Below are 13,699 nucleotides of genomic sequence, written 5' to 3' on the forward strand. Positions count from 1 at the left end.
GGTGTTAGGACAAAAATAGGGTACACCTAGATTCCCATTCACACATTTGGGCAATTTAGAGCACTAAATTCGACCATCATTTCTTTTTGGTCATGTTAACTTATCAAACTGTAATAGCTATTTTTATTTAAATAATCTGTATTGAATGTATTATTTCGTACATTATAAATATATATTAACATAAATGGCCACGCTGTAATGTTTAATGTTATATTTCACTTGCATATCAAGCAAAAAATGAAAACAAGTAGTAAAATCCAAGAAAAAAGAATTTATTGTAAGGCACAATAGAGTTTAAATAATAAAACGCCCCCCCAAAAAGCAATCATGCTGCAGCTGGAAAAACTGCAACAACCACAAATGCAACAAAAGTTCAATAAATCCATGTGTGACAGGATTTCATACGTAAATAAGTTGATAAATTCGAGACTACAATACAGTTCCCGTTGGGCTCTTCTATGCTTTTATTGGCTGCGATTAGATAGAGCGTCCTGCAAATTGAGCCATGCTGGGGGCTATATATGGAGAATGTGGCGAGGTTCACAGCCTCCACTTAGGTCTAGAAAATTACCCTATGAGCTCATCTGCTCAGTTGGGGAGGCGAAAATTAGAGGGCTGCTAACGTCAAACAGAAGCTTGTGCGTGGCTAGCATCCACCCAGTCATCAAGAAACCCGCTAGTAACCGTAGCCCTGATGATAACCGTCCTGATAGCCGTGCTGGTGGTAGCCATATCCGCCATACTCATCCTCGGGGCAACGCATTCCCAGCGATTGCTGGATGGCCATTTCCTGCCGGCGTAACTGCATGGAGTCCACCAGGTCGTAGATGATCGCCATGGACCACATGGGCGAGGGGTACCAGGACTTGACGTTGCCGTCCTTACCCACTAGCAGCATAGAAAAATATTCCGGGCTGATCTGGAAGTAATTCCTCATGTCCTTGACCAAGGTGGCCGACAGGCCTTCACGCTCTACTGTAGCGCTCCCTGGAAGAGGTGCAACAGTAGATTAGATGTTTTCCAATAGCGTCAAGTAAATTTCGAGTAAATTTTGCTCACCCAAAACCACAGAATCTGCTAACTTTCAGTATTTCTCAATTTTCAAGGTCCTTACCATTAAAAGGATAAAGTTCCAAAACTCCACCCATGTCCGACAGCTCAGTCCCAACCAGCTTTAGAATGGAAATGTGCCGTAAACCTTCAAAAAGAAAAAAAAACACAATAAATATGCAGCACATGTCTTAAAACTTTCTGCTTTACGGTATCCACAAAAACCTCATCGCCCCTGGTTGTTATTGGAACCTTACTAAGCTTAGCTGCGGTTGCTAGGTAAGAGGAGAAGGTCGTGCTAGTGGTCAAGGATTGTGTGTAATGTGGCCGAGGAGCATTTTTCACCCAAAACAAGAAGAATTTGCATTAAACGCTGTTTTAGAAATGAGGTGAAGAACTGAAAATTAAGAGAAACTTTTAGCCTGATCAGCAAGATTGGTATTTGCTTGGAACAAGGAAGGGGAGCAGTCTTGAGCCCCAGCCAAGAACAACATGAAGTCCTTACAGAACATCTCAACATGCTGATAAGACTCCACCTCGAGCGACCAAATCATGCCATGCTTAATAAATGTTTTCCTTGTCAAATTGAGCTTGTCCTGACAAACCAAAGGACGGGAAAATGCTGATATTACTGGCCAACGAGCTTGAAATCTGATTGGTTGAATTTACCGTGATTGAGCACCACTGATTCTGAATATCCTGGGCAGCTTTACATGACATAGACTGAAATCTTTCTCATTATTACATCTGAAGCTACTCACCCAGGTTGCAGGCCTGACTCCCAAGGCCGTAAAGCTGCTGCTGATAGGCCCACTCCTCATCATTAGGGGTGGAGATGATGAAGAGACGTCGCCTCCAGCGGAACCTACGATCGCAATAAATTTAGTGGCTCCGGGACATCTTTGCCTGCGCTGTACCCGGCCGGCACTTGTCCACAACGATTACTGCTGTTGAGACTAGCTAGCCAAAACCCACACAGCAGTCCAAGTCTCCATAGCAATAGAAAACATTTGGGAAAATGTATACCCGCAATAATTCAATGTTGCAGGAATGGCTGTAGTTGAATTGACTTTAAATCTGCACGATACAAACAGCCTGTCCCAGTCTTTAAACACTATAAATTTTGGTTGAGCACAAGAACGGATTCTTGAAAAGAGAAAATGGGCTCCTGGGAAATCATCTAAAATCCACGTTTAAGTTCTTACCTTGAGAGGAAGTTCTCCAACGATCTGGGCTTGTCCTCTTTCTTGCAAACGACGCCGTCTCGCTTCTGCTGCTCCATCTCGCGGATGCGGGAGGAGAATGTGTCGATGTAGTTGAACACGGCCTTCATGGCAATGGGAACCTCGTAGGATTGCTGTCGAAGGAAGGCAAGGCTTCGATCAGTCATGCTCTAGTTCAGTGGTTCTTAACCTGGGTTCGATCGAACCCTAGGGGTTCGGTGAGTCGGCTTCAGGGGTTCGGCAGAGCTGGTATGCCAAAATGTTTGAGCGCCTCTGGTGTAGTGGTTCACTCAAAACCCCATTTACAGCCTGTGATTATATTTTGAGTGTATTGTTTAGCCTTTTGTCTGAATTTTGCAAGGATAGAAAAATTTATTTTTAGAGTGATGGTCCATGGCATGGAAGCCAATCCAGCTCAAGCCTCATTCTGAGGTTGCCCATACGTGACTGATACGTGGTATAGAAAATGAATGGGCACAGCTGGTAGGCAAATTTATTCAGAAATCAAAAAGGTTTCCAGTGATTTTCGTTTTTTGGAGGATTTTCTCTATCATTGTGGTGTGGCCTTTCACATAACTGTAATTCTTGATTTTGGAAAGCAATACCCGGAATGCTGAGCATTGTATTGAATGCTTCCAAACCACATCCACTGCTCTTTCCTCAGGCTAGGGTGAATCCGCCGCACTCGCAACTATTCCCAACGACCCACCCACATCCTCGCAGGTCTACAGACGCCGCTGTCAGCAGCGTGAGCGAACACTAGCCTCTTTGATGCACAGGTCCAAAAACAACCCGTTGACATTTTTGTTTCCTGGCAAGTGTGTGCACATACAGTATACAAGACGCCGCTGAGCAAATGTTGCGGCGTGTGAATTAACAGTATTTTCGTTAAGACGGTGTTTTGGCAGGACTGGGATAGTACGATGTGAGACGAACTGGAACTTGATGGACAGATTGGTGGCAGGACTTTAAATGAGGAATTACATTTTTAGGATGACATTATTATAGATGAGTCCGAAAGGCACTAACATTAGCCATGTGACTTTTTTTTTTGTCTTTAAGCATTTTGTTTTTACTATGGGAACTAAAAAGTAAAGGCACAAAAGTAAAACTTTAGGTTGTGATGGTGTGTTGGTATGAGCAGCTCACCTGGACTCTCATGTCTGTGTCAGTGAGGACCATGTGGAAGTCATCGTAAATCATGCTGAACTCTTTCCTCAACTCAGTGATTAGATCCTGGTTTACTAAGTCTTCCTGACGGAGTCCCTTCATCGGCTTGTCGTTCTCTAAAGAAGAAGAAAGCCAGACGTTTCGGGAAGGGAAGTAAATATTTGACGGACAGCAGCAAAGTCAATCAGGGACAAACTCAACAAAGAGCTGCTTTGACTCCCTGACTTCTTGGCGAGGTGGGATGTGACTTTGGAATTGACTTTAAGTTGCTGGCATTTGGAGACGCTAAAGCTTCACTCACTCTCTCTCACCAAGAGGTCATTAAGTCAAAGGCAAACCAGATGAGTCAACTTGTGTACATGTAGAGGCAATAGGTATTTAAAGGCTTGGAATTGCAATTGGAATGTATTGGAACTAAGAAAATCTTTGGAGTCATTTAAGGTAACTTAAATAAACCGCATTTACTTGCTTTGGCTGAGCCAGAGTCACACTAACAACTACCTAACAATAAAGCTGATTCTGATTCGTGTGCTGCAAGAGATCATCTGGTGTGCTATTGGATATTATTTTATTTTACCAATTTTTAAAAAAATATATTATTTACTACAAATGGTGTTTTCCTCCATCTCTCAATTTAAAGTGTCAGACCATTAGACAAACTAGACGGTGACATCATCTTACACAGAGGCACAAAAAGAAGCACTTGTTTGTACACACCATTTTTTTTTCCAAGTGGAAAAACAGCATGTGCCACCGATGTGTGACATCAGCTTCCAGGTTTCAACAAAAAAATTCCGTGCGGATGAAACCTTGTCTTGTGGTGGAACATGCAGACTCATAAAGTTTTGCAGAGTCACCTAAGATTTGAGATCACTATTAAATGTCTGGAAATGCATATTTCTGAAAAGCTGCCCGTAGTTTACTGTAGAAAGATTAGTTACAGGCAAGCATGGTAATGTTTGTCTCCGGTGTTTGAAGAATTTAGATACGTCCAACTAAAGTTTATAACTTTATGAGATATGTTTAGATTTTTTTAGATGGTTTTAGATCATAATCAAAGATTTATCTTCATATAATACCAAAGCAAGACATACAATGCTTTTTATCAGACAACGATGGTTCGTAAATTGTTTACCATTCCTGAGAGGTTTGAATAAACTCCTTAAAAACTTTGGAGAGTGAAAAAAGGGTAAAGTGCAGTGCAGTGGAGTGGAGGAGTTCCAATCTCCACCCACACGTTCACTACAAGTCTGGAAAACATTCACTGAGTGGGCGTATGACTCAGCAAGAGCAAGCACCCGCTCGCTGTCGCCAAAAAAAAGTCGTGGGAAGACTTTTGTTCATAGTTTGGCCGGACGTACTGCGTGTCTGGTCCCCTTACCCAACTGGTAATGGTCGATTTTCATAGTGGAGTTAACGAGTGAGCCAAAGATGGTGATGATGGAGACTTTCCGGATGGCCATCTCGCACACGGACTCCAAATACTCGTCCCTTTGCTGGGCATACATCTTGTTGTCCTCGCTGGGTGATGTCACCAGCTGTGGATTAGAAAGAAGGAGGGAGGGGTGGGTTGGGAGTTCATACGTAAAGGTCGCAGACTGCAAACTTGGTGTTTACATTAACCTGCGAGTGGAGGATGGGCTGTATTTTCCCAGCCCGCTTGTGTGATAACAATCTATAGTGGCTGCAAAACAGAGACACACAGTCTGCTCGCACACAGCTGACAGCTCCACTTGAACTTTAAAAACCAACCTCTGAAAAGTGAGTGTGATGCCTTAGTTAGTCTGAAATACTGCTGGGTGTTTTGTCTTCACAGATCTTGTGATGTATCTTAGGTCACATGGAATGCACCCTGATGCTATTGAGATCACGTTGGGTTAGATCCAGAGTTGGCAATGTTGGGTTTTAAAGCAGACACCGACAGTGTGGGGTTCATCTGCTCGGACGTGTGTGATGGATGTTTGAAATAGGAACGTGAGCAAGGTTTAAGGTTTCTCTTACCAGTAGTCGCCTACGGTTCTCAAAGTAGTCCAAAAAGGAGGCCAGGGATCCCTTGGGAGGCGGTGTGGGCTTCTTGGTAGGCTTTGGGTAGTCGTCCTTATCTGGGTACTTTGATAACTTCTTTCCGTTCTTCTTCCCACCGCTCTTGCCTTCTTTGCCGGCTTTTCCTCCCCTCCTCTCTGACTTCTTGCCTGCTTTTTCGTTCTTCTTCTTCTTTTCATGCTTGGCCTTCACCTTCCTGGTGGGACTGACGTCGGCGAAGGGGTCAACCTCCTCGGGATACACGATGGTCGGCTTACCGGCTTCGTATTTGTCCTCATATTCGTTTGTTAGCATCTGCATGGACAAAGTTTGTTAATGAACAGCAAGAATCCACTTTTATGATTGAGTCCTGATCTACCCGAAGGATTCCCAGATTGCGGTGCGTGAAAATCCCTGGAGATGATGTCACATGTTTCAGTTATGTTTGCATGATTCAGGAAGTGCAGGAAAGAAAAAAAAAATCTGTTCTTGATGTATTCAATGGACTATAGCAGTGACCGTCACAAACAAATAAATAAATGGATAAATAAATCAATTTTGAGCAGCTGATTCATTACAATGATTTTTTTTTTTTGCTACATGTATAAGAAAGTTTACCACGGCAAAATACGACTCACCTTCTCTCCTCCGTTCTTCTTCCTGTTGGGTTTAATCTTGGACGGTTTCCTTGTGGCGGGTACCAGCTTGTGGATGTGTGGCTCTTTGTTTTCTTTGTCTGTGAGGTTGTCTCCAGATGGTGTAGTTTTGGCTGGGTAGTTCTCCTTCTCCCTTTGGTTGTAGTAATATGGGTCCTCTGTGGTTCTGGGGGCGGGGAGCAGCACGGTCTGGGTATGGACTTTGGTTGGTGTCAGGATGGTGGTGGTGGTTCTTTTGGTGGTGGTTCTTCGTGTGGTGGTTGTGGCTGTGGTGGTTGTGGCTTTAGTTGTGGTGGTTGTAGTTGTTGGTCGGGTTGTTGTTGGCTGGGTAGTAGTCGTAGTTGTAGTTGTTGTGGGCTTTCTCATGATTTTCCTTTCTGGTTTTCTTCCTACAGGTGTAATCGCTGTCCACACACACATTAGATAAGCCACGTTGCCTAAAAATACGGTCTCAGTTCATGACTTTTGACACTTCTTACCCGTAAGTGTGCCCTCCTCCACTTGACCCTCAACGCCAGCTCCTTTACACTTCTGGACAAAACCTTTTTGGCGCATCTTCTCCAGTCTCCTCATGGGTGACTTGTCGATGACCTCATACATGGCCTCCAGCCTCACGGGGTACGGGTACCTCTCCTCTACCTGGAGGGTCTTTTTCAGCAGCACCATTCCAAACTTACCTGCAGAATATAATGATACAACTCAACACTATGGAGAAACTACAAAACATTCTGATCATGCTTGGTTTGGTCTTAGAACCAGAAGTAATTGCACCATGGTAGATGTCCTTTATCGTTATCATCCTCAATGAAGCTGACATCCATTTATTTTGTAAACACCGAAGACAATTTAACCTAATGTATCTGCTTTTGTAAATCTTAAAAGACAATTTAATTGAAAAAATCAAAAGCAAATCCAAAGTGTACCTTTTTCCAGTTTAAGGATGCTCATAAGTCTCGGAATGAGGCCTGTGTCCAGTGGCTCTTCCATGACTTTGCCCTCAGTGGTGATCCTCCGCACCTTGCCACCCATCTCGCCCTCTTGGTGGAATATGATGATCTGCTGCACGTGCCTTTCCGCCAGCTCGCAGTACACATCAGATTTCAGCAAGGACATCATCAGCCGGTAATAGCCGTCGGAATCATGAGGTGCGGAGATCACCAGGACTCGGTTTTTGCCTGCAAAACTGGCCAGCAGGTTGGGCGAACCGGCGCTGCTGGGCATCCGCGCCACCCTGGCCCTCGCTCGGGGGGCGCCCTCGTCTTGCAGCATCCCCCCCTGGGGATGCACCTTGACCCTTCTTCTTGCGCCCAGCATTCTTCTGCCTTGCGACCCCCCAATCGATGGTGTTCCCTCATCCGCCTGGATGCCTTCACCCTTCGTGTAGCTATGCACGGATATGGCAGAACTGAATCCCGGGCGCAAACGCGTAAATTGGCGCCCCCTGCCTTCTGTGCCCACCTTCGGTCGCCCCGGCCTGGGTGACCTGCGCAACTGCGCCCGAATGCGATGGCTGTACCTGTCGGCTTCGCTTGCCCATGTCAGGAGACACATAAGCGCCAAAGTGAGAGTTAAAAGCCGCCACATTCTGCAGAGATGTTGCTAAAAACTCTCCCAGTGGAAGAAACAAATTGAGAACGCCTTTTAGAGCATTTGAAGTAGAATTTATGAATTGATTAATTCCAGATGAAGATGCGCATCAGTGTCTCACTGCATACCGTCCAATACGGACATCAACTTGGAAAAATTACAAAGATTGGCAATGTTTCTTGTGAGTGAGAAGAAACAAAAAGTGGCGACTACACCCAAAAATGCACCACAAGTAATAGAATCTCGTAGTTGTTTGTGCGCTTCATCATTTCTGACAGAAACAAATTCAAACCTGTCATTGTTCCAGACAGCAGAGTGAAGAATGTCTTGCTTTACGAAGTAAAAGGGGAAAAAAGAAAGTTGCGCTCCACGTCACATCACCGAGATTGACTCGCGCATGGATTTAACGCCGCAGTAAATCATCCCGCAGTTGGAGCGTTTAATTCCCAATAATATCGTCCAGGTGAAGAATAGAAATAGAAGGAATTCGGCGATTCACTGTGTTCCTTTCCCGGCTCCCTCAGAAATGTCCACATGAAACCTCCACAGTATGCGCACTTCTCCGCCAGTTCGGTGTGAAACTCCCCTTTCCCGGCGCCTTTGAACTCAACAACACCTCAACACCCCCCCGCCCACACACGCACACTGAAAAGTATTAGTTAGAAAAAAAAAAACGCTGCATTTCCCCTCCTGCTGCCCACAATAACTAAAATGGATCATTCAGTGTCAAGTTCCTCCTTTTTAAGCCACGATAGAAACAGCCTTCATTTTTCTTCTTTTTCCCCCCTCTTCATGTTGATGTTTTATGATTATTTTTCTAATTTGAAACAGAAACAAAGAAAGACTATAATTTATTTATATAAAATTTCCCACAAAACATCAAATATTTCAAAATACTACTTTAGAGACTATAATAATCTCCCAGTCAGCTAATCAAAGAGATTTTTTTTGCATTAGTAAAATTAATTGTAATAATAAAAAACAAAATATCAGGCATTGTATTCATCTTACAATTTTTTTTAATGACAGTGTGATGTTTTTCATTCTTCAAAACAGAAAAATAAAAAGATTTGTGTTGTTTTTGAAACAACAACAATAACAGTATCAATAACAATACATAAGTGCATTTTTTTCATGTACCAGGAAAAAAGTGTATTCTTTATGTCAGGCATCAGTGTCACTAACCTATTTTAAAACTTAGAGCTACTTGGATGTTAATCAATGGAATGATAGTAACTTCTGATATTAGGAAGTTGCTCTCCTTCCGGGATAGTAAAAAACAAATAAATTGTCCGCTGTCAATTTTAGGATGACGGGAAGCGGTCACTGAGCCTGGAGCATCCTGTGTGGGGGGTCTTCCTGATGTTGGTAGATAAGAGCAGCTGCATTGCTGAGAAACACTCTAAACCGTCCCCCTTCCTGAAAACCTAGGTCAAGACCCTCAGTTGGGTGGTATTCTCAACTGACTCCCACTGACTTTTGGCATCCAGGGCATTTTTTTCCCAAATGTGAGGTGGACAGGAATGAGGTGGATCGCATGCCGACAACACCTGCTGCAGGGAAAACAAAAGTCTTATTTAAGAAACAATGTCGCATCCTGACCTGAATGTTTTTCTTTTCTTTTGTTGATGCAGCGCGTTCAGCGGGGGGCTGTCTTCATAAACACCATGACCTTGGCCCTTGAACTTTGAACTCTCAGTCTGCTCATCAGCTTGTTGCCAATCCTCTATAAGGTAAATGCAAGCTGCCGTTCATGATTTGTGTGGTATATTAATTTATTTGCGATCCTGTGAAGATAAGATGTATAACAAAATGAATTATTTTTAACATTATTTCATCATATTTGCTCTTTATCTTTAAAGGGACAGTGTGTTGAAGTTTTGCCATCTAGTGGTAACCTAAGATAATGCAATGACCTCAGTTTGGAGCTTCAAGCATGGGTACAGTCAGTGAGTCAAGAGCTTGCGTTGTATACAACGTACTCATTGACAAGCCTGAAAAGATTCTTTAGGAGCGTTTGCTCAGCTAAGTAGCCTCTTAGCGTGTCCACCTACTGATTCAGCCATATGTGTATTAAGATGATTATGTGGAAACCATACCGGTCAGAATATTCCAAATGGGATGTGTAAATGAAGGATTTTCATTCGGCTCAAGCTTTTAATCCAAATAAATGAGTTCAGGTAAACATAGTCAGTGACCTGGTACCCAAACAAGGTGGAGGTATTTTCTTTCCAGATGGTGAGTGATGTCCAACTGGAGGTCAATGTTAGTGGGATCGGAGGGTTGGGCGTTGCCGTTGATGTCACTTTATGGATATTGTTTATTTTTAATGGTCATTGTTGCTAAAATGATTGCAATGCTGCATTAGATGAATTGATGGGCCAATGTAGTGCAATTGCCAAATACTGTGTATAAACAAACAGACACAGCCGGCCCACTTCTAAGTTCCAGTGCGACGAAGATTGGATAATGACTTGCAGACCTCCATGTTGAGAAATAAGCGAGTGCCGGGACTGTTAACCTTGAAACAAAGCGTATAAATCTCAGCATTTTTCATCGTCCAAATGCGTGATCAAAACAACCCTGAACAGGCCTCCAGGAGGATAATGGCAGATGTACAGCACAGTGTAATGGGGTGCAGATGAAAATGCTAATGGAGCCTTGGAAAGACATCTTTTTTTTTAAAGGATGTTTGCAATCTTTTATTTATGTCAACCTTGTAAGCTTTTTATGTCTTGTGAGCGTTTAGAGTGAGGTTAATTTACTTTAAGAACTGGCCAGACTCCCTCATGCAATCAACATTTTCTTTGACGAAAATGCTAAATAATTCTAGGGCATTAAACAGATTTATATATTTGTTTAGGATTTATTTATCTATCTATCTATCTATCTATCTATCTATCTATCTATCTATCTATCTATCTATCTATCTATCTATCTATCTATCTATCTATCTATCTATCTATCTATCTATCTATCTATCTATCTATCTATCTATCTATCTATCTATCTATCTATCTATCTATCTATCTATCTATCTATCTATTTAAAGCACTCACCAATCTGCAGCTCGACAATCAAACACCTTAATACCCCCCCACTGTGAAAGCAGCATCCATCGGCCAGGCTGTTGCCATGGCGATTTTTCCATTACGGAATTCACATCAGCAGATCGATGTTTAACGGTGTAACGATTCATTACCAAAAGAGATGCCGGTTAATCGATGAAGGTCTTGAGGAAAGCTGCTTTTTCCATCCACAAACTATTAAGTCGTTACTAATGTAGCTTTAAAAGTTGTCTGCAAACATATCCAGTTTACAAGCTGTCATAAAAGATGTGAACATTTCACAGTAAAATGTGCCCATTGCTGCTTTTACGCAAACTGAGGTCTTAAATATTAGGTCACCTGTATAAGGGCTCTAAGTCTATAAAGGCATATAAGTAACCTATTAAAATGATTCACTGATGTGTTGCATGCACATGATTACAACAAATGTTTTCAAGTCCATATGGAGGTGTCACATTTAAAAATAGAAAATGCATGTTTTTTTAATTTAATTCCACAGATGTGTGTAGTGTTTTTGCTCAGCATGTGAGGAGAGCGTGAGGGCAGGTCTATATGGTGTTTGTCTAGTACATTCCACAGTGGGTCTTTAAAACAACATTCCCTTTATGCACCTCCTGGCACATGAAGGAAAAAAAACAAAAAAACGCCAAGTGCCCTCAGCCGTTGCTTCACGATGCAAACGTGTGTGTTCTCGCATGGCACCTGTAAATGGACCCATTTGGAGCTGATTGGATTCTAAACCCTCAACTTTGCCTTTAACATTATATATGACTTTCTGTTATGTATGACATTCTTATATTTTTCATGCAGAAAAAAAATGACATTCCGATATCCGAAGATGGAATACAAAAGAACCCAAATAACCCAAAGGAAAAAAAACATATTTGTAGATTTAATCCATTAGACACTTGCTGGAATTGGAGTCACATGTCCTGGTATCTTAAATTCTGAATTAAGTTTAACTTTCTAGGCTTATTTCTATAGATATTTGTTGATGTTTATGATCTCATTTTTCTTTTTGCCATTAATGTCACTCTTCTGTGGTAGCATCACAAAAACAACAACAACAAAATGTGCTAAATAAAAAACAAAATGGTGTTTCTCCTTTGGATGTTTGAGCTGAAGTCTTGAGGTCACGCATAATTATGGCTTCATAATCTCTTTGGTTAGAATTTTGAGCAATACTTTTCCTGCAGATGTTTAATTCCAGTTGGTATCGCTTTTGGGTCTGTTCCCCTTCGAGAATGCTTTAGATGAATCACACGAGAAGTTAACTATTAAACAGCAATATACTGTATGTGTCTGCTAGAGCCTAGTTTATCATTATAAAAACATTGGGAAAAGCTCACATGGGAAACATTAAAAAGTCAAATACACTGATTTTTTTTCTCACAGTTGGCGCTCACATGGAACACTTGCGCCTCATTGCTGAGTTGTCTCGACTCAAAAACATTTTTAATGAGTCACAGTCAACAACACTTGCTGCACGTGTGTATGTGTGTGTGTGTGTGTGTGTGTGTGTGTGTGTGTGTGTGTGTGTGTGTGTGTGTTTGTGTGAGACCATAACAAAGAACAGATTAACTAGATTCAATTAATTACATTGTTAATTGAAATGTGAAAAGTAATAATCAAATTAAAAGTATAAATGTAGACTCTGTGGTTGGATGAAGTTGCATAATAGATTCTATTAGTTGTAGAAAATTCATGCTCCATGCAGAGATTTCTTTTTTTATTGCATGGGAGGGTCATTTTTTTGAAGACAAAGCAGGGAAGATACACTCCTACAAACATCTGCAAAATCTCAAATTTCTACCCAAGCTGAAAAAAGACGACTTTCAGTGATTTGATCTTCCCACATGTTTTCTGTGTAGAGCGCATTCCTGTTGTGTTATTTTAATTTTAGAAATGTACTTTCTGGTGTTTTCACTAAAGCACCATTCAACTAGTTAGACAAAGAAGATTTTGAAAACTAATGCAAGATTAAGACGTAAATATGTACATCATGAATGCAACGAGGAGAAACAGCATCAATGCGAAGTCTCGGAAGGCGCCTCAATGAAGAGTCACCATTGGCATGTGACTGATGACATCACAACTTTCTTGTCCTATTGGTCTTAGAACGTCCCGGTAATTATCTTAATTAGCTTAACTAGTTATTGCCCATCAACTATCTGTAATTATCAGTGTGATTTAGCAATGTCACACCTTGCTATCAGTATGAAGAAATCATCCTAGTTAATTGAGAAGTTCAAAATATTAGAAACAGTGAGAGTGCAGTTCTCAACCAGCAAGGAATGGCTGGCAGCCAATTTATAAGCAGCACTTACAACATTTCCTGGTTGTCAAAAATAATACTCATCTAATGGTACATGAGAGTAAAATTTCACAAGCATTTCAAATTATAGCAATAATATCATAATGATAATAAATAATTGTAGCATTATTGTGTTTGTTTTAGATTGCTGGAGCTACATTGTACCTGTTGTCACGGTGAGTTATTTTTCAGATTTGGAGCCTCTGATGTTGCTTAGGTTTTGGAACCACACCACACAGACATAATCTCAATCAGAGCCAAGATAAGCTTTCCCAAGTGTTCCGACTCAGACTAGTGCGATGCTGTGACAACAATGCCATTGTAGTGTAGAGACACAGACCGTCCAGGCCGTTCGTCTGTTGACATTTCACAGGGACAGTCACGGTGTCATCGCACAACTTTCTCACACCATTAATCAAATAAGAGTTCGCTGATGATGTCAACAGACGACTCTTATGCAATGAGTTGACAGTGGAGGATCTGTCTGTTCCCACTCATAGAGTTATCAGCCTGGGTGGTCCGAGCTGTGTGATACAGAGAAACACTGAATGTGCATAATTGGATGAATGCAAAGAAAATATTTTTAATTAAGAGTAAAAGTGATTTTGT

The 13,699-nt window shown here is 41.7% G+C and overlaps 1 protein-coding gene and 1 long non-coding RNA gene across 2 annotated transcripts; one reads left to right on the forward strand and one right to left on the reverse strand.

Annotated features, from left to right (window-relative positions):
• Positions 1-258: 258 nt before the first annotated feature.
• On the reverse strand, positions 259-8,327 carry ccdc80 (coiled-coil domain containing 80). Its single transcript, XM_049727042.2, has 10 exons — positions 7,045-8,327; positions 6,601-6,798; positions 6,104-6,525; positions 5,445-5,780; positions 4,825-4,981; positions 3,423-3,559; positions 2,256-2,407; positions 1,812-1,915; positions 1,115-1,198; positions 259-987 (listed from the first exon to the last, which is right to left on the reverse strand). The coding sequence occupies exons 1-10, from the start codon at positions 7,703-7,705 to the stop codon at positions 677-679; spliced, it is 2,562 nt and encodes an 853-aa protein (XP_049582999.1). The 5' UTR covers positions 7,706-8,327; the 3' UTR covers positions 259-676.
• Positions 8,328-9,376: 1,049 nt separating this feature from the next.
• On the forward strand, positions 9,377-13,635 carry LOC125973178 (uncharacterized). The gene is made up of 3 exons (XR_007483065.1): positions 9,377-9,441; positions 13,235-13,266; positions 13,591-13,635. It is a non-coding gene; the product is annotated as an uncharacterized lncRNA (long non-coding RNA).
• The last annotated feature ends 64 nt before the right edge of the window (positions 13,636-13,699 follow it).

This window comes from Syngnathus scovelli, chromosome 8 (genome assembly GCF_024217435.2).
Source record: "Syngnathus scovelli strain Florida chromosome 8, RoL_Ssco_1.2, whole genome shotgun sequence".
Classification (NCBI taxonomy): domain Eukaryota; kingdom Metazoa; phylum Chordata; class Actinopteri; order Syngnathiformes; family Syngnathidae; genus Syngnathus; species Syngnathus scovelli.

Excerpts from the sequence above, each read along its gene's own strand:
- ccdc80 (XM_049727042.2), bottom strand. The coding sequence starts at position 7,705 with ATGTGGCGGCTTTTAACTCTCACTTTGGCGCTTATGTGTCTCCTGACA. Across the intron at positions 5,781-6,103 it reads AGAAGAACGGAGGAGAGAAG|ATGCTAACAAACGAATATGA; the intron begins GTGAGTCGTATT and ends TTGTCCATGCAG. Across the intron at positions 2,408-3,422 it reads ACACAGACATGAGAGTCCAG|CAATCCTACGAGGTTCCCAT; the intron begins GTGAGCTGCTCA and ends TTCCTTCGACAG.